Source organism: Dasypus novemcinctus, chromosome 3 (assembly GCF_030445035.2).
Source record: "Dasypus novemcinctus isolate mDasNov1 chromosome 3, mDasNov1.1.hap2, whole genome shotgun sequence".
Classification (NCBI taxonomy): Eukaryota; Metazoa; Chordata; class Mammalia; order Cingulata; family Dasypodidae; genus Dasypus; species Dasypus novemcinctus.
The window spans coordinates 31,160,817-31,181,497 of NC_080675.1; the positions used below are offsets into that span (position 1 = coordinate 31,160,817).

At 40.7% G+C, this 20,681-nt stretch overlaps 1 protein-coding gene across 1 annotated transcript in view; it reads left to right on the top strand.

Annotated features, from left to right (window-relative positions):
• The window catches only part of VIPAS39 (VPS33B interacting protein, apical-basolateral polarity regulator, spe-39 homolog), a 38,415-nt gene extending 17,734 nt beyond the window's left edge, over window positions 1–20,681 (top strand). Inside the window, exons 7-20 of the mRNA XM_004453547.4 lie at window positions 615–671; window positions 4,615–4,707; window positions 5,140–5,173; window positions 5,702–5,804; window positions 7,525–7,552; window positions 9,835–9,908; window positions 11,806–11,881; window positions 12,328–12,462; window positions 15,250–15,291; window positions 15,641–15,730; window positions 16,679–16,765; window positions 17,298–17,387; window positions 17,792–17,896; window positions 19,662–20,681. Coding sequence (XP_004453604.1) covers window positions 615–671; window positions 4,615–4,707; window positions 5,140–5,173; window positions 5,702–5,804; window positions 7,525–7,552; window positions 9,835–9,908; window positions 11,806–11,881; window positions 12,328–12,462; window positions 15,250–15,291; window positions 15,641–15,730; window positions 16,679–16,765; window positions 17,298–17,387; window positions 17,792–17,896; window positions 19,662–19,682 — 1,035 coding nt within the window. The 3' untranslated portion in view covers window positions 19,683–20,681. The remainder of the gene's footprint in view (window positions 1–614; window positions 672–4,614; window positions 4,708–5,139; window positions 5,174–5,701; window positions 5,805–7,524; window positions 7,553–9,834; window positions 9,909–11,805; window positions 11,882–12,327; window positions 12,463–15,249; window positions 15,292–15,640; window positions 15,731–16,678; window positions 16,766–17,297; window positions 17,388–17,791; window positions 17,897–19,661) is intronic.

Here is a 20,681-nt window from a genome sequence, read left to right on the forward strand (position 1 = left end):
CCCTTTAATAGATATGAGAATTGGGTTTTAAAACAGGGATTTGCTTGGGGTCTCACAGCTTTGTAAGTGGTGCCACTTGGATTTAAAAATCTCTATTTTTCTGACTCAGTCCTAGAACACTTTCCTTATCCATTGTACTGCCTTTTGAACTCAGTGGTCATTACTGTGATCCGCAAGCTTGGTGGAGCTCACATTCCCATAAAAAAGTAAATTGATTCATAAGGAAAAATTGTATTCCAAGTTCCAGAAAAAAAAAACATATCTCAAAAGTCTCCATCTTTTCTGTTGACCAAAGACACTAATTAGGTACCCAGAATGCTGCTGGTTGCATCTAGGGGTTGAAATTCTGAACCCATAGGCATGGGTTTACTGGTTTTTGTCAGTTGGTTCATTCCCTCTTTGATCCATTTCTTCTTGCCTGTATCGCCCCTGTTCTACTTCCTTCAGAAACTTAGAACAAAACCATCCCAGTTCTTCCATTTTTTTCTCATCCATTCCCTCCTACAAAATATTTCCCCCTTAGGGACTAAGACTATGTGTTTGAGATGAGGAACTGATACACTGATATTCTGATCCCTTAACTTCCTGGGATACGTGTGTTGCTAATATTCCAGGATTACAGCAATGACTGGAGCATCAGTGACACAGTGCGCCGCCTCCGGAAGGACAAGGTAAGGCCACTGGAGAGAACTCCTGTAGATTTGAGAAGCTGGGCAGCTTGTTCCCACAGCATTTCTTGACCATTTCTTCCCCATCTGTTAAATGTTCAGGAGGAATATAAATCTACTAAGGTCAAACGTCAGGTGCAAAATTTCTGATTTCTCAGAGTTTAGTGTTGCTCTGATGGGGTAGTGGGAAAAGAGTTGTGGATGAGGGAAAAAATGCATTTCAGAGTCATTTAGGTCTGTGTTTAGGTCCGTGATCCATTACAAGTTCACTTTTTTATATAGTGTGAGATAAGAGTGGAGGTTCATTATTTTTCCTATGTAGATCTCCAATTGTTCCAGCACTGTTGTTTGAAAGACTATCCTTTTCCCACTAAATTACCTTGGCACCTTTGTTGGAAATCAATTAACCATGTACTGTGGGTCTATTTCTGGACTTATTATTCTATTTCCTTTTTTTTTGGTCATTGTTCTTTTTTTATTTATTTCTCTCTCCTTCCCCCCCCACCCCCCAGTTGTCTGCTCTCTGTGTCCATTTGCTGTGTGTTCTTCTATGTCTGCTTGCATTCTTGCCAGTGGCACTTGGAATCTGTGTCTCTTTTTGTTGCATCATCTTGCTGCATCAGCTTTCTGTGTGTGCAGTGCCACTCCTGGGCAGGCTGCGCTTTTCTCGCACAGGGCAGCTTTCCTTGTGGGGTGCACTCCTTGCACATGGGGCTCCCCTACACAGGGGACACCCCTGTGTGGCACAGCACACCTTGCATGCATCAGCACTGTGCGTGGGCCAGCTCACCACACAGGCCAGGAGGCCCTGGGTTTGAACCCTGGACCTCCCATATGTAGGCAGACGCTCTTATCAGTTGAGCCAAATCTGCTTCCCTTGTTATTCTATTTCACTGATTTATTTGTCTTTCCTTATGCTAGTACCACAATGTCTTGATAATTGTAGATTTGTAGTAAATCTTGAAATCAGGCAATATAATTCTTCCAACTTTGTTCTCTTTCAGAATTGTTTTGGCCATTCTAGATCCTTTATGTTTCCATATAAATTTTACTATTAGCTTGTTAATATCTACAAAAGAGGTGCTGGATATTTTTATTTGGATTACATTGAACCATTATATCACTCTGGGGAGAATTAACATCTTTATAATAATGGATCAAAATAAATCATAGATCTAAATGTAAATAAGTGCTAAAAATAAAACTTCTGGAAGAAAATATAGGTGAAAATCCTTGTGACCTAAGGTTAGCCAAAGATTTATTATCTAGGTGCAAAAATAACATGAACCATAAAAGAAAAAGTTGATAAAATGGACTTAATCAAAATTAAGAACTTTTGTTCTTTGAAAGCCCTGCTAAGAACATGGAAAGACATCCATAGCTAGGAGAAAATATTGCAAAACACATATAATACAAGAAGTTTTATCCAGAATACATAAAGAACTCTTATAAATCAGTAATAAGAAGAAAGACGATCTGAAAAAAAAGGGGGGGGGGGGCGGGCAGAAGATTTGACCAGGCACATTGCAAAAGAAGATACACAAATGACCAATAAGCGCTTGAAGTGATGCTCAACATTATTAGTTATCAGGGAAATGTGAATTAAAGTCATAAGGGAAGCAGATGTGGCTCAAGTGATAGGGCCTCCGCCTACCATATGGAAGAACCTGGGTTTGATCCCTGGGGCCTCCTAGTGAAGCAGAAGAGGAGAAAGCGTGCCTGCACAGTGAGCCAGTGCCTGTGTGGTGAACCAAGTGCCTGCACAGTGAGCTGAGTGCCCGCACAGCAAGCCAGTGCCCTCACAGTGAGCCAGCACCTGCGCAAGTGAGTCATGCAGCAAGATGATGCAACCAAATAAAAAGAGAGATAAAGGGGAGAATCAAAGTGAGGTGCAGCAAAAACCAGGAACTGAGGTGGTATAGGTGACAGGGAATCTTTCTGCATACCAGAGGTCCCCAGGATCGAATCCTGGTGAATCCTAGAGGAAAAAAAAAAAGAGAAATAGATACAGAAGATCACACAGCAAATGGACATAGACAGCAAAAACAGCAGGGGAGGGAGGGAGGGGAAGGGGAAGGGGGAAAGAAATAAATCTTTTTAAAAAGTCATGAGATACCACTAACAGTCATTAAAATGTCTAAATTTAAGAAAACTAAGCATAACAAATGCTGGGTGGATGTAGAGAAGCTGGAATTCTCTCACACTTCTGGTGGGAATGTGAAAAGGTAAAACTACTTTGCAAAATAGTCTGGCAGTTTCTTACAAAGTTAAACATATACTTATCATACAACCCAGCAATTTCACTCCTGGACATTTACATTCCAAGCAAAACAAAAACATATTTCTTTGCAAAGACTTGTCACAAATGTTAATAGCATTTTTATTCATAATAGCTCCCAAAGTGGAAACAACTCAAATATCCATCAGCAGGTAAATGAATAAAATAATTGTGATATATCCATATATTGCAAAACTACTTGGCAATAAAAAGAAACAAACTACTGATACTCACTTCTAAACATGGATTCATCTCAGAAACATGATGCCAAGTAAAAGAAACTGGAAACAAAAGATTATTGTTTTTATGACATGCTAAATAAGGCAAAATTATAGTGACTGAAAACAGATCAGTGGTTGTCCGAGGATGCAACTGGAGAAGGCATTGATTTCAAAGTATACAAGGAACTTTTTAGGATGATGGAAATACTCTGTATCTTAAGCGTGGTGGTGGTTATATGAGTGGATATAAGGTATGCTTTACGAGGGTAGTTTTTGTTTTTGTTTTTTTAAGATTTTATTTTATTTTTTATTTTTATTTATTTCCCTTCCTTTCCCTGCCCCGCCCCAGCATCCACTCCCTGTGTCCTTTCACTGTGTGTTCTTCTGTGTCCGCTTGCATTCTTGTCAGTGGCACCCAGAATCTGTGTCTCTTTTTGTTGTGTCATCTTTTTTTTTTTAAGATTTATTCATTTTTTAAAATTTATTTCTCTCCCCTTCCCTCACCCCAGTTGTTTGTTCTCTGTGTCCATTTGCTGTGTGTTCTTCTGTGACCGCTTCTATCCTTATCAGCGGCACTGGGAATCTGTTTTTTTGTTGCGTCATCTTGTGTCAGCTCTCCGTGTGTGCGGCGCCATTCTTGGGCAGACTGCACTTTCTTTTGCGCTAGATGGCTCTCCTTACGGGGCGCGCTCCTTGCATGTGGGTCTCCCCTACGTGGGGGACACCCCAGCATGGCATGCCACTCCTTGTGCGCATCAGCACGCTCCACACGGGTCAAGGAGGCCCGGGGTTTGAACCGTGGACCTCTCATGTGGTAGGCTGACGCCCTACCCATTGGGCCAAGTCCGCTTCCCTGTTGTGTCATCTTGCTGTGTTAGCTCTCCGTGTGTGCGGCACCAGTCCTGGGCAAGCTGCACTTTTTTCACGCTGGGTGGCTCTCCTTATGGGGCGCATTCTTGCACATGGGGCTCCCCTACATGAGGGACACCCCTACATGGCATGGCACTCCTTGTGCACATCAGTACTGCACGTGGGCCAGCTCATCACACGGGTCAGGATGCCCTGGATTTGAACCTTGGACCTCCCATGAGATAGGCAGACGCTCTAGCTGTTGAGCCAAATCTGCTTCCCAAGAGGGTAGATTTTTTTATGTATAAATTTATATCTCATTAAACCTGATCTAACAATAAGGAACAAGAGATCTCTTCTGCTGACTTTAGCAAGACTTAAAGACATTAGTATATTAGGACACTAGCATTATCTTGGGCATAAGGTTGACTCGGGGAGGGTGTATTGGGAATCTCCTGTCTCAGAGAGTATTGGGGACCACAAGAAAGGCGGTCTTTGGGAACAGTTCCTTTAAGTGTTGCCCATTCTTCAATATCCAATGACAAAGGATAAGTCAGGGAACTGACTTTTTCTTTATACATGAATTCTGTTCTTACAGATCTGCTCACTAGAAAGATTCCGCTCATTACAGGACAAGCTACAACTCCTAGAAGAAGCAGTTAGCATGCATGATGGAAATGTCATTACTGTAGTGAGTTGTTTTTGTTTGTTTTCATTAGTTTCAGAAAATCCTATCAAGGTGGACTTTAATGTTTTGGGTCAAGTATCAAGTAAAGATCCTGGATGATGTAGGATTCTCAATGCCAAGGCTTAGCTGGCAGGGCATTCATTATGTATAGAACTCTTGATTGTAACCAAGAAGTAGTAGGAGGCTGCTCTATGTTGTAAAGATAATCTGAGGAAAGAGAGATGCGGTTGCAAACAAGAATATGGACTCCCCAGAAACAGCTCAGTTACAGATATCCATACCTTTCCTTCTATCACATGGGAAAATCTGTTGTCTGTACCTATAAAGATTCCTAATTAATTGCCAACCTCATTCCTAGATATCAGGGGGTCAGGGTAGGGCTTTGTGTTGAAAGAAAGCACAGAGTAATTCATTCTTTATTCTCTTTTCCTCTAGGTGTTGATCTTCCTGAAGAGGACACTGAGCAAAGGTGAGCATGTCTTGAGGGAAATCTTCAGTCTGCACGGCTGCACGGTCTCTGCCACATGTGAGGGACTGCCACATGTGAGGGGAAAATGGCAAAGTGGCTTTCATACCAAAATTGACCAGTGTCAAATCTGCTTCAGAGAGAGCTGGGATGGCTGGAGACTTCAGAGTTCATATCATATCTCTGAGGTTTGTAGTTCATCCTTCGGGATTATTAACTACATCAATAATTATAAAGCCTCCCCTGTTGGACAGAGAGGTGGCTGTGTTGGTTCAGGGAAATCGGGGTCCATGCCAAATACCTGCTATTGAGGTGGGTGAGAACTGAAAAGCTGACAAAGGCTAAGAGTTATCTTGGGCCATTGGGTGTGTTGATAGTAGATTGAGCCATAGGGGTGGGTATCATTAAAAAAATCATTCTTTGTTAGCTTCTGCTAGACTTTGAAGAGATAACGTTTGAGTAGGTAGACCAGTGTCACACTTGAGTAATAAGCATTATTCTTTTTCTGCATATCTCCTTCCTGCCTGCCAGACATCCTCTTCCGGGAGCTGGAGATGCGACAGGTTGCTCTGAGACATTTCATTCACTTCCTTAAGGAAATAGGGGATCAAAAGCTGCTTTTAGACCTCTTCAGGTGAGATCTGATCATCTGCTCCATAGAGTTTATTGAGTACTTTGTTCAAAACACTATTAGGGGATCCAAAGAAATAGAAGACATTTCCTTTTTCTGGAAAAATTTAGAAGATAAGATACTGGAATGTAATGAGATAACTAACAATATACAGCAGCCAGTAATAAGGTAACAAAGCATAGCTGGGTGGTTAAAAACCAGGCTCTGGAATCAAACACATCTGGGTTGAATACTGGCTTGATGACTTAGTTCAGAGAGTGAACTTGAGCATGTTACCCAAGTGCTTCAAGCATCAATTTCTACATCTGTAAAATTGAGATGATTGATACCTGCCTTGCAGCATGTTTATGAAGATTAAATGAGTTAGTATGTAGAGCACACCATAATGCCTAGTGTGTAGCTGTAATAATCAACATTTATTAAGCATTTTCTTATAGAAGATCTAGAATAAGGATGTCTTTTATTATTTGGTCCCCTGTATAATACCAGTGACAAGTAGATTGAGAAAGCAAAGGAAGAAAATACAATTTTCAGTCAGGATACCTGAGGAAAACTTCATGGAAGTAGTTCTGATTTGAGTTGGGCCCATGAGAGTAAGGAAGATTCTGTTAGATGGAGAGCTGGGGGCAGTCGTCCCTCCCTATCTCATTTCATCAGTGGGGACTCTTTCCTCACACTGGGTTACAAGCTGTTGGGGTTCTTTGGACTCTGACACCTTACTGCTTAGTAGCCTTGGATGACTCAGCCTCTTCAAGAATGAATATCCAGATAGATAGATAGATAGATAGATAGATAGATAGATAGATAGATAGATAGATAGATAAGATTGACTGACTGACTGACTGACTGACTGGCTGACTTATTAGATATGCGCTGGCACCTTTCATCCATGTCAGGAAAGGGGTTGGAGTCTCTATTTAGGCTGACATGTAATTGAAGGGAAGACTTTATCCAGTGATTCCAGCAAAGTGATGAGCTGCCCCAAAGACCAAGCTGGGGAAACAGGTTACCTGGTCAGGGTCAAGAAAGAGATGGTTATCCAAGAATTTGCAAAAGAAGACTGTGTTCATCCAGGTAGGCTATTTTCTTTTTGCCCTTCATTCCTTCCTTGCTTTTCCCCTCCTTCCCTCTCTTCCTTCCTTCCTTTTTCCCTCCTTCCCAATCAACAAACCTTTATTAAGCATCACCTCTGTGCCAAAGCAGTGCTGTTAATAATCGTAGTCCATTCAGAGTGAGGAGAAATCACATGACAAGTCATTGTGTTCCAAGGGCCTACCCCTCTTGGGGGAGATAAGACACTGCACACTGTACATGGAAAGAACAGAGAACAATATAGAAAATCTGTTTCCAAGATTGTTTAACAGGGAATACTGCTTTAATTGTTCAAACAAACATGGTTTCTGTGGGCTAGCATAGGTTTTGTGAAGGCTCTGCGACTTCGTCAGGCCTGTTTCCAGTACAGAGTTATTTGTGTCTTGCAGTGCCTTCTTGGCCTTGCATGTCACTCAGCTGGAAGTGATCCAGGGGGATAATGGATCTGACCCACCATGTTTTATCAAGGGGTTCCTGATAGTCGGAAATTTAAGAAAAAAGGGCTTATCTTGAGTACGGAAGGAAATGGGTTTGAACTATACTTCTCCTAGAGCAATCATCCTCTTTTGTGAAGTTGTACTTCCACACATCAATAGATAAAAATGCTCTGCTCCTCTCTGCTTCTTCCCAGGTTCCTAGATAGAAAAGAAGAGTTTGCGGTAAGTGTGGCCTTTGTTTCAGTTGGGAACCTCTTTAACAAAAACCCAAGCCAAAACCCAGCCTCTGACATCCTAGAGTGAACTATGTACTTTCCTTTGGTATTAATTATATCCAGAAGAGAGAAACTTATTGAAAATATGAAAACTTAATCCAAATGATGTACTCTTTTATGTATTTTTATATTTTCTTTTGGTTGGGCTTCTGAATAAATATTTTTTAAAGTAAATGAATGAAAACTGGCCTGCTCAATTTGTATTTTAGTTTTTAATTGTTTTCAGTTCCTGGTTTTCAGGAGCTTCTGGGTTTTGGCTTTCTAATTTGAAAGCTAAAAGGAATAAAAAATAAGTCAAGAGAGAGATTAAAAAATTTTTTTTTAATTAAAAGAACATCTACAAAATAAAGGAAAAAGCAAAAAAAGGTAAAAATAAAAACAACAACAACAACAAAATAGATCAAGATGAAAGACCAAGCTGATGGTACATCCAGTACACATTTTGGTTGAGTGGCTAAGTGTTAAAATAAATTTTTGACAGACTTTTCTTACATTACAGAATGAACTGGAATACAGGAATAAACCTGAAACTTTATCGAAAATGTAATTGTATTATTAAAACTTTAGTGATCCGTTTTTTAAAATTTGACATTCATACTAGTACAGGAACAAGAATTTCTCAGTACTGTCAATGGCAGGACTGCTTTTTTCCTCACTGGACATCTATGATATGATATCAATGCTCACATTCAGCTGCCACATTTTATAATATTGTTAACCTTTGCAAAGCAGAATATAATTCAGGAAAAGTTTTCAATAGCATGTTTTCTAAAAGGAACTTGTACTTAGGACTCAAGGCATGGAAAAATATAAAAAATCTTTTATCTTAATATTCTAAAAATGATTGGCAGTCTAATCATTTGGAAAGCTTTTTGTTTAAATTTTCTGTCTCTAAATGTTAAGAACTATAAGGAATTTTCTTCATATAGCATTTTTGTAAAGTTTGTTATTTGGAGTTTGATTAGTGACAATAAATGTTTTGAGTGCCTCATTTTATAATTTAAAACTTAGTTTTCTTTATACTTTTTATTATGTTTGAAAATGAATTATCCTGTGTGTTAGTTTATATAAATTTTGGAGTTTCATAGTCTGTTTTTAATTTATCCTGATGAGATTTGAAGATTTTCCAGTTAGGACTTTTCTTGAAAGATTTAAGGTTGAAATAGAATTGAATAATAAAAAATTAGCTATAGTTCTTAAAGTTTGCTTTCTTTAATATTAGGAGTGATTATATACCAAATATTTCATACTAAATATGTTACAAAGTTTAGATTATGATATAATGTAATGCCATTCTGTTCTATATTATCATTTACATTTACATACACATCTGTTGAATTTTGTCCTTCCTAAAGTTACATAGCAAGGTCATTCTCTTTATATTAACTGTCAATCTGTTAATACACTCAGTTATTGAAAAGTTTTAAATTATAGTTTTATGTATAAAATTATAGCTTTCACAATCATCAATTATTGTGTTTTACCTTTGTAATAATAAATAAAAATTTATACTTGTTGATTTCTAGAATTTCAAAATAAAAAGCACGTAAGGAGATTTTTCTTTCAAAGTAACTTACTTCTAAACCACTATTTGAGACTATTTTGTTGTCTACAGTGAATTAGAATGACATGCCCAATCTGTGCTACTGGCATTGTTAACTGATCAGATGTTTATATGATCATATAACTGTAGATGTGGAAAGGATCACAGATGCCAAAAATAACATTGACGTAGCATTTAGCTCTTTGATCTTTCATGGGCTAAGCCTGAAGCAAGATAGCCAGTTTTGGTCAAATACTGAGGATAAAAACCAAACTTCAAGGTAAAGCTAGGTGTTCTGTCTTCTAGATCAGCACTGTCCAATAAAACTTTCTACAATGATACAAATATTCTGTATTCGTGCTGTTCAATACAGTGTAACCACTAGCCACACAGAGCTATTGAGCACTTGAAAAGTGGCTGGTGCAACTAAGGAACAGAATTTTTAAATTAACTAATTTAAATTTAAGTAACCACGTGTGGCTAGTGGCTACTATATTGGACAGTGTAGCTTTAGATAAACTTATTGATGATTTTTAATCACTCTTTGCCACCCCTGCACCCACATATTTACACCCAGAAGGTATATCTAAGACTGAAGAATCAAGATTTTAAGCCTGGAGGGTCCATTTACTGAGCTGCCTTCTGAGGAGACAAAATAGCTGAAAGCTCTTCTCTGTTTTTTGTAGCTATCCCATTATCAAGAGCATTTGAATATGCAAGACCCTGAGGAACGAAAAGAATTTCTTAAGACATGCATTGGGTAAGTATGAGGGAGAAATGGATGTAAGTATAAATAAATGTCTTTATACAGAAGCAATGGGGAGAGAATGACTAATAATCATAGATGCATCAATGAAGGTAATTAAGTGGTTCCCAAACACTAATTCCTTAAAGTTTTCACAGATTGGTGGTAAACTGAGAAAAATTTTTTATAAAGCAAATTTATTTAATTGGAAAGACTGTCTTTTTCTGGAATTTTGTCCCTTCCTCCACCTCTCCACCTACCCCCTCCCACTCCACCTTCCCTCCTCCCTTGCCCCCCCCCACTTTTCTGATGGTAAATGGGTTGAGCACACACTATGAAGGTATGAGGTCTCGGGTTCAATCCCCAGTACCTCTTTAAAAAAAATAGTAAGTAGGTTGTAATTTTTTTTGTATGTGTGTGTGTGTGACTTTATGTAGTGGAATTAAAAGTTGTTAACAGGAGCAGATGTGGCTGAAGCAGTTGAGTGCCTGCCTACCACATGGGAGATCCCAGGTTTGGTTCCTGGTGCCTTCTGGAAATAAAAAAAAAAAACCAACTCAGGGAAGCCGATGTGGCTCAGTGGTTTGAGCACTGGCTTCCCACATATGAGGTCCTGGGTTCAATCTCTGGCCCCTGATACCTCAAAAAAAAAAAGTTGCCAACACTTTATGGGCCTTATATCTTTTTTTTTTTTCAACATTACTGGTCCTTGAAATCCGAAAGTCACTAATCTAGTAAAAACATTCATTCAGAGTATGAATCACTGTAAAAACTGTCCTTCTAGTAATGGAGAGCCTACTGTCTTGAAGCAGCTCAATTTATTTTTGGACAACCTTCATATTGGAAAGTGTTTCCTTATATTGAGCTGAAACTTGCTTCCCTTTATCTTTCATGTACCCTCTGGATCAGTGTGAAACAAATCCAGTTTCTCTTCTCCATGTCAGTATTTAAAGACAGGTAGAATCTACCCAATAGACTTCACTTTTCCTAGTTCAGTGTTCACATTTGCTTCAACTGTTTCTCGTGTGACCTGATTTCCAGGCTTCACATTTGGATATTTGTTTGTGTTAATAAAATCCTTGATTTTATTGTTAGCAAATTCTGAGCTGTCAAAAAAAATTAGAATAGTGACATAACAGGAACCTCTTGCTATCTCCCTAAATCTGTTTTCTATAGAAGCGTACCCTCACTCATCCCTTCTGAAAATTGGCTGTGGCTGTCACCTATCTGGGATAGTATAATCACATTTCAGTATTCTTCCTGGAATGAGTGGAATTAGGAAATAAGGCATCACTTTCTAAAGGATGGATACCTAAACTGGGAGTATAAAAGCTGGCTGCTAAATCCTGTCCTTACAAGGTGACTAAATATATTACTATTTGTCCCTTGACTACTTCATGTGTAAAAATACCGTGTTGCATATAGGACCCTTGGCATTCATGTAGATCTGTGAGATCTTTGCCAAACAACAGGTGTACCAATATGCCATGAAATTTAATTTACCTTTTATTGTTTTGCAGTAAAAAATTGCTAAGAAATGTCTGTGCCCCTTATGGAGAGATTTCCCCATAACCAATGACACAAACCACAGAGCTTCAGTGGGGTCAACAGCTATGTGACTCATTCACCAACCATTCCAACTCCCAAATAAGAGGATTTTAATTCATACCTCAGTGGAATTACTAATGACTTACATATATTTTATGTACCTTAAGGATCACTTAAGTTGACAAAGCTGTAAATATGAAAATCCAAGCCAAAGTTCTATTTCCTGATGTTTCTTTCTCTGCCTTTCAGTGTTACTCTAAAGGTGAATCAGAATGAGTCTCTTATGCTTTGAGTGATTTGGTTTAGTTGGGTTATTTCCTCTTTGAGTAGAGAAAGAGGTACTAACCTTCTGGCCCTCTACCAGTTTGCCATTTTCAGCAGAAGATTCTGTACACATACAAGACCATTATACACTCCTGGAACGTCAGATCATCATTGAGGTTAGAATCTTCATCTCTTCGATTTTTGCTTCAATGCCAGTACTCAGGGCTATTCTGTATCTAGGAGACTTCCATTCTCTACCCATATACTGTCATTTCCCAGTACAGTCTCTAAGAACCTTTTGTTTTCTCCCTCTACACCATACTCCCTTCCTCCATTTTTATCTGACATCTTTTTTCTACTCACCTGCAGTTAGCCTAGAAGTATTTCCTCTTCATCAGAATCTCCATGTCATAAACACTTTCCCAGTCTTTTTCATTCCATTTTGAATATATCATCATTCTGTGGATTTAAACTCCTGTGGGCTGTCTTTGGCAGTTTCTTTTCTCTTCTTTGCTTCATTCTTAGGGAGGGAAACACAACTGCTGTAGTATTGAAAGTTTCTCTCTTGCCTCTTCTCCATGGACGTTATTCTTTTTCTTTCACATGGCTCACTCCACCACAGGCCAATGATCGACATCTAGAATCAGCAGGACAGACTGAGATCTTCCGGAAGCATCCACGCAAAGCTTCCATCCTCAACATGCCACTAGTGACAACGCTTTTCTACTCCTGCTTCTACCACTACACAGAGGCTGAGGTACAGACAACATGTGAAAGAGAGACCCCAAAAATTCTCATTGCACCAGAGGAACGTAGTTCAGATCCAGTAAACTATTAACAGTGGGTTATATGGTTCTCAGAAATCTACCTGGAAGCTTTTCTAGCCCTCAGCAGGGGTGAGCCAAGAGGGGGAAAAGAGAGTTAAAAGGGCTTTTGTGGCTTCCAGTGAGCTGGCTTGCTAGCATAGTATATTCTTTCTCTAGTGCTGGTTCTTCTAGCAGTCATCTTTCAAACGGACATAATTTCAAATGGATTGGCACAGTATAGTGTGAGTATGTTAGAAAGGAGGAACAGAAGTGTGCCAGGTAGCTATAGATGTATATCTTTTCTGAAGTTTTTTTGAGAAGGTTTGGATTTTTGATTATAGGTAGACATTTTCCTTTTTTTTCGATCAACCGAGTTTGGGAAAACACCATAGTTATTAATCCAGTCTGCTTCAAGGTGTGGTGATACTTGATAATACCTGATAGAGGTTTTCTCTTCAATTAATTGCTGGGTTAAAAATGATTATAGGGGTGGCAGACTTGGTCCAGTGGTTAGGGCGTCCGTCTACCACATGGGAGGTCTGCTTTTCAAACCCCGGGCCTCCTTGACCTGTGTGGAGCTGGCCCAAGCACAGTGCTGATGTGCACAAGGAGTGCCGTGCCATGCAGGGGTGTCCCCCGTGTAGGGGAGCCCCATGCGCAAGGAGTGCGCCCCATAAGGAGAGCCGCCCATCACGAAACAAAGTGCAGCCTGCCCAGGAATGGTGCCGCACACATGGAGAGCTGACACAACAAGATGACGCAACAAAAAGAAACACAGATTCCCGTGCCACTGACAACAACAGAAGCAGACAAAGAAGACACAGCAAATAGACACAGAGAACAGACAACCAGGGTGGAGGGGGAAGGGGAGAGAAATAAATAAATCTTAAAAAAAAAAACAATGATTATAGGGGGAAGCCAGTGTGGCTCAAGCATTTGGGCTCCTTCATATAGAGGGTCTCAGGTTCAGTTCCTGGGGCCTCCTTGTGAAGGCAACCTGGCCCATGTGGTGAGCTGATGTAGCAAGATGACACAACAAAAAAGAGACACAGAGGAGAGACAGTGAGAGACACAACACACCAGTGAGGTAAGGTGGCTCAAGCAATCGAGTGCCTCTCTTCCACGTTGGAAAGTCCCAGGATCGGTTCCTGGTGCCTCCAAAAGAGAAGACGAGAAGAGAAGACAAGCAGACACAGACGAATATACAGCAAATGTACACAGAGAGCAGACAGCATGTGTAAGCAATGAGAGGGGGGCACATTAAATTTAAAAATAAAATTATAGGGAAGCATATGTGGCTTAAGCAATTGAGGTCCCACCCACCACATGGAAGATTCCTGGTATGGTTCCTGGTGTCTCCTAAAAAAGACAGAGAGGAGGCGGACTTGGCCCAATGGATAGGGCATCCACATACCACATGGGAGGTCCGTGGTTCAAACCCCGGGCCTCCTTGACCTGTGTGGAGCTGGCCCATGTGCAGTGCTGATAAGCACAAGAAGTGTCATGCCACGCAGGGGTGTCCCCTGCATAGGGATGTCCCCCGCGTAGGGGAGCCCCATGCGCAAGTAGTGCGCCCCATAAGGAGAGCAACCCAGTGCGAAAGAAAGTCCAGCCTGCCCAAGAATGGCGCCACACACATGGAGAGCTGACACGTCAAGATGATGCAACAAATAGACATACAGATTCCCAGTGCCGCTGATAAGGATAGAAGCAGTCACAGAAGAAGACACAAAGAGCAGACAACTGGGGGGGGGGGGGGCGGGGAAGGGGAGAGAAATAAATAAAAAATAAATCTTTACAAAATAAAGAAGACAGAGAGCTGGCTCGATGGGCAGGTGTGGCAAGTGCAGCAAGACACATGAAGAAAAAACATAATGAGAGATACAACACAGCAGGGAGCTGAGGTTCTCAGTGCCTCCTACAGAGGATAAGCAAGACAGCTGGCACAACGGGCAGGCATAGCGACCTGATGCGACAAGATGATGCAACAAGAGACATGAGAAGAAAAACACAAGAGATCCAATGAAGCAAGGAACGGAGGTGGCTCAAGTGATTGGGTGCCTTCCTCCCATATCAGAGGTCCCAGGTTTGGTTCATGGTGCCTTCTAAAGAAACAAGGAAGACAAACAGACCAGCAAGTGCAAACAGTGAGAGCATGGGGAGAAATGAATAAAATCTTTTAAAAAAAGGATTATAGGAAGCAGACTTGGCCCAGTGGTTAGGGCGTCCATCTACCACATGGGAGGTCTGCGGTTCAAACCCCGGGCCTCCTTGACCCGTGTGGAACTGGCCCACGCGCAGTGCTGATGTGCGCAAGGAGTGCCGTGCCACACGGGTGTCCGGGGTGTCCCCCATGTAGGGGAGCCCCAAGCGCAAGGAGTGCACCCCGTAAGGAGAGCTGCCCAGTACGAAAGAAAGTGTAACCTGCCCAAGAATGGTGCTGCACACACGGAGAGCTGACACAACAAGATGACGCAACAAAAAGAAACACAGATTCCTGTGCCGCTGGCAACAACAGAAGCAGACAAAGAAGACGACTCAGCAAATAGACAAAAAGAACAGACAATCGGGACAGGGTGGAGGGAAGGGGAGAGAAATAAATAAATCTTTAAAGAAAAAAAAAGGATTATAGAATGAGATGTAGAAAGTCTGGGTAGGGAAAAGAAAATGTGAGAATGGTGAGATTTGGGAAAGACAAGAACACCAAAGTTTTTTCTTTCTCTTTCCTTTCATTCTAGGGGACATTCAGCAGTCCTATCAATCTGAAGAAGACATTTAAGGTAGATATAAATTGGTTAGTGTCTTGGTAAAAGTAGAATCAGGGTGACTATGGTGGAGTGGATGTTGCTGTGGGACCCTGTACGCAACCTATGTATCACCTTTAATATTCAAGGTTAAAGGTAGAAAGGAATGAGTTTGTGGGAAATGAGAGAAGACCTTAACTGAATGGCCTACAGCAGTGCTGGGGCTTGGGGATAAGGGATTCTAGGTGACCTAAGAAACTTAGTGTTTATAATAAAGGCAGAGGCAGTACCAGGGACTATGTTTGCCTTGCCTTTCCAGAATTCTCAAGTACTTCGCCAAATCATTGCTGCTTCCCTTTAATTTCTCCTGGTCTCTGCATTGTAGATCCCAGATAAACAGTACATGCTGACAGCCCTGGCTGCTCGCGCCAAACTTCGAGCCTGGCATGATGTAGATGCCCTTTTTATAACAAAGGTGGGTGCCCAAGAACTGTTTCCTGCTTATAAAGCCTTGGGAGAAAGAAAAGCATCATCATATCATCCTCTTCTTCCATGGCCTCGTGGAGGTCTCAAGTTCTAGTGATGGATTTACATTTACCCTGCAACTTTGCATTTTGTAAAACTTCACACAACTTCAAAAAGTTGAAAAAATAGTATAATGAATGCTAATGTATTCTAGCTATTTCATCAATTTATTAACATTTTTGTCGTATACTTTCTATATACATACACACACACACACACACTTCCTGAGTCCTTTGAAAGAACTTGTAGACATCATGACGTCTCCCTTAAATACTTCAGCATTTATATCCATCATAACAACAATATTGTTATAAATGAAGAAATTTAACATCAGTGCAGTAATATTACCATATATATAGTCCATATTTGAATTACTCTGTATAGCTGATTTTTGTTTTTGTGTTTGTGTGCAAACAGGATCCAGTCAAGGATGTTGCATTGCATTTGGTTGTCATGTGTCTACTGGTTTATATTTTAAATATCCACTTTTCCACTAAAGCGTTTTCTCTTTTTACCTCTTTTTAAGTTATTAATTAGTTATATTAGTTGTCAAAGCAGTATCTGCCTCTCTTTCAAAATCAAACATTACATAAAAGCATTTAGAGTAAAGGGTGAAATTCCTCTTTTGTTGTCCACTTGCTCCCATCTCCTTTCCTAAATGCAAACTTTCAGGAGTTTGGCAGGTAACTTTCTAGATCTTTTCCCATTAATTTACAAATATCTATATATGTGCATATAAAGATGTAGAAGAAAGGATTTCATTTCTTTACCTCCTACCTCCCATCCATCTACCTGTGTACCGTGTTATTCTGTTCTGACCGTAAAACACAGGGAGACTAGCTCTGAGTGAGTTGACTGTATTTCACCTAGCTGTTTCCATCCCATGTTCCTTTTTCAGAATTGGCTGGGCCACACCAAGAAGAAAGCACCCATTGGCTTCCATCGGGTTGTAGAAATTTTGCATAAAAACAGTGCCCCTGTCCAGGTAATGCCTAAAGAGAGTTGGATACGGGATACTCTAGGAAACCTGGCTTTTAGCTTCTTACTGGTCAGTGATAGGACACCTTACCTGTTCTGGTCTTCCCGTAAAGGCAACATAACAGCAGTACTGGACCTTGAGATAGAAAAGATGAAGACGGGAAGTTCTATTCTGCCCTCTCCAAGGAGCATCTACTGTGTTTAGCTCATGCGGAGTACTGACGTACTATTCAAATGATGCAAAAGGAAAACTCACTGAGAAAGGACATCAGGAACAATAACCTTGGCATTGGATCAGATTTAGACTATCCTGTTGCTAGGATGGGTATCTAGCTCTAGGATAAGGAGGGATATGCTCTTTTCTTCTTTTCTGGGGGTTCATGGAAGTACTTCAGGTGACCAACTTCATTTCCTATTGCAAAACTAGTGTGCTGTTTGATGATGAAAATTGTAGATGTTGGATATTGAACTTTTTTGCCCTCTTCAGGATTTTTTTCTACCTATTTGAGTTCTGTTGTTCATGTGTCTTCTCCTCACAGATATTACAGGAGTACATTAATCTGGTGGAAGATGTGGACACAAAATTGAACTTGGCCACAAAATTTAAGTGCCATGATGTCGTCATTGATGTGAGTCCCCAAGAAATAAGAACCCTCAGACCTTCATTGGAGAGTGGGGGATTACCATATTCTCTATCATAGTTCTTGAGGCACTTCCATCAGTTTTGACTTAACAGACAAAATGGTCTGGCAAGGGTTAGTTTGGAGACCAGCACCTCTACATTATTTTGATAGCCCTCTGACTGTTTCCTCTGTGTTTTAATAAAGTTGTTGTACTCAGAGAATGCATAGAACTAAGTTAAACCAAATAAGCTCTGCAGAAACTTCTATCAGGAAGCTGTGTGAGTACTTGACCCCCCTGCATTCCACTGTAGTGTCTCAGCCTCTCCTGGCTTAAAGTGGTAATGACAAAAGAAAAAGCCCCCCTTCAAGAAGGCTGATCAGGATTTGGTATTGTTTATTTTGGTGTACAGACTTGCCGGGACCTGAAGGATCGACAGCAGCTGCTAGCATACAGGAGTAAAATAGATAAAGGATCTGCTGAGGCGGAGAAGATTGATGCCATTCTCAACAGCTCGGTGAGCAACTACTTCCAAGGCCTGGGTGGCATTGCAGTTAACGGAGCTACCTGGGTGTAAGGCTGTCCTGTGGTCTGAGGGTCAGAATCACTGCTTGGAACAGCAAAGATGAATCTTGAAATGTGGGATAAAATCAGAATAATCTTAAGGCTTCAGACTGAGACTTAACTGTAATACTCTGGTCTTTGTTAAACCTAGCAGGTAGGAAGGACTGACTACGGGAAGTATAAAAACAAGTTACACATTCAGATATCCAGATTGAACAGTCCCCTATGGATGGATGTGACCTGTATGTTGGAAATAGACTTTAGTTCTTTAGGGCGCATAGATGGCTTATCTCCCTCATCGCATGAAAGAGTTGAGCTTTTTGTTAATATTGATTTATTTCCCTGTTAGGTACTTTGGGACTATATTAGTCAGCCAAAGGGGTGCTGATGGAAAGTACCAGAAATCTTTTTTTTTTTCTTATTTTTTTTATTTTTAAAATTTATTGAAGTATATCACTCATACATAAATATACATAAATAATAAATAAACAGTAATAGTTGTGAACTTACAAAACAAACCTACATAACATCATACATGACTCTCATACCTCACCCTACCACCACTACCTTGCATTGTTAAAAATTTTAAAATAATTATTAAAATAGTCAAAATATTATTACTAAGCAAAATATTTTTCCCCAACCCACCCTATTATTATTATCTTTATGGAAAGTACCAGAAATCTTTTGGCTCTTATAAAAGATATTTATTTGGGGTAAAAGCTTACAGTTACAAGTCCCTAGAGAGTCCAACTCAAGCCTGTTTTCTCACCAAAATCAGTCGCCACATGTTGAAGCAAGATGGATGATGTCTTCCTGGTCTCTCAGGCCCGCTCAGCTGCTCAGGTGCTCTCTTCTCTTCAGCTGGAAACTATAAGGCAAATGGCTCATCTCTCTTCCAGGAGCTTTAGTTGTTTGAGCCTTCTCCTTTCTGTCATATGACAAAATTCTCTCCTCTGGCATCTATGGAGCACTCTCTATTCCCATGTCTTCCTCTGTGTGTCATCTTGAGTGAGTTTGTATAGGCCAAAGGGAGTGGGGACTTAACTCTAGCTATACCTTAGTGACGTAGCCTAATCAGAAGTCCCTTTATCAAGTAAACGTAATCAGAGGCTTCTCACAGAATCTCATACAATCACAGGGCATCATTCCCAGAGGAACGGAGCAGTTTACAAACATAATATTTCTTTTTTGGGGGCAGGGGTAGGGATTCACAAAAATAATCTCAAATTGCCACAGGGATCTAGCCTAGGGTCATCTAAAGCTAGTAAACCTTGTTCCTGAGGTGTGCAGAACCAGAGTAAGAGCTCTAAATCAGGCTTGCAAGATAAAAAATAGGTGTTTAATACATCTTCCCCCTCCCCCTACCACAGCTCCCTTGTCTGTTTGCTCATTGTTGTTGGGTTTTTTTGCTCATTGTTTGTCCTTATTGTCTGCTTGGTTTTTTTTTTTTAGGAGGCAGTGGAAACTGAACCCAGGACCTCCCATGTGGGAGGCAGGTGCTCAAGTGCTTGAGCCACATCCATTCCTTGTTTAATATATCTTTGAATGAACTCCCCCCACACATTAACATTTTGCTCACCCTTCACACCAAATGTTTTTTCTTTTTTCTTACCATTACCCAGCTTCAAGCCTTGTTAACGTTATATTCTCTTCTACCTCTCTATAGGGATTGTTAAAAACTGATCACACTCTTTCATTGTTTGCTCTTTCCACAGCATATTCGATGGAAGAATTAAGTGGTATCAGCTCCTCTGAAACCTGCCTCATTTCTTCTTTTGCTGCCTATGAGAGAAGAGCTCTCTTTTGGGAGAGTTGAAGCATCACATGGCTTAGGTCCATAATCAACAGGCAGTGCCTTGTACTCTTGGGACAGAAACCAGCAGCTGGGCACAGATAACTTCAGGCTGATCTTCTGTCCAAGGAATATCTTGAAGGGGCCAAGGTCTAAAGCTTTGACTCATGAGAGAGACTCTCTCCACCTGGTGCTCATGTAACAGTGGGAGTGATTTCTAGATGGGCCCATATTGGGCAGGATGTCTCTTGGTCTAAGAAAAATGACAAAGAGGACTCTCAGACTAAGAGGTGCAGAGTGGTGTTGGCTGACCACTCCGTTCCTCTCAGCACATGATGACCCTGGGCTTGTGCTGGACATTGGCAGCTCTGCTCTGAATGAAGTCAGAATAGAACTAAAATAACTATTCCAGGGACCTCAGGAAGGAATGCCAGTGTTGCCCAGGACCTACTGGGAACAAGCTCGCACCAGACTGCACATAGTCTTCCGCATTATGACAGAGATTGCCCAGACATTGTTTCTTCAGCCACTGGCCCTCTGCTTTCCCAGTCTACTCTCTATCCAAGAACTTATGGTTTCTCGCACTTGACACTGAGATGAACTTGTATGGCCTAGGAGAACCATCCCCTCATTCTTTCCTTTGCTCTTCCATCCCAGACCCACAACCTTAAATGGAGCTCGGATTCAGTGCTGACAAGCTCTCCTTATATGTTAAATCTAATTATTTCATCAGCAACTTCCAGAATTTTAACCTGGCCTAAACTCAGCAGCATTTCTGGCCTTCTGTGTTATTAAGATGGAGGTTATTTTATTTTCACATTTGGCTTTTGAGAGGATATTCTGTAATGCTAGATTTTTGCCCTGTACCAATATTAGACTTCTCTAACTGAACTGGGTTTCCCTGACATGTTAGACTCCTAATAAAATTGTTTCTTCCTTGGTG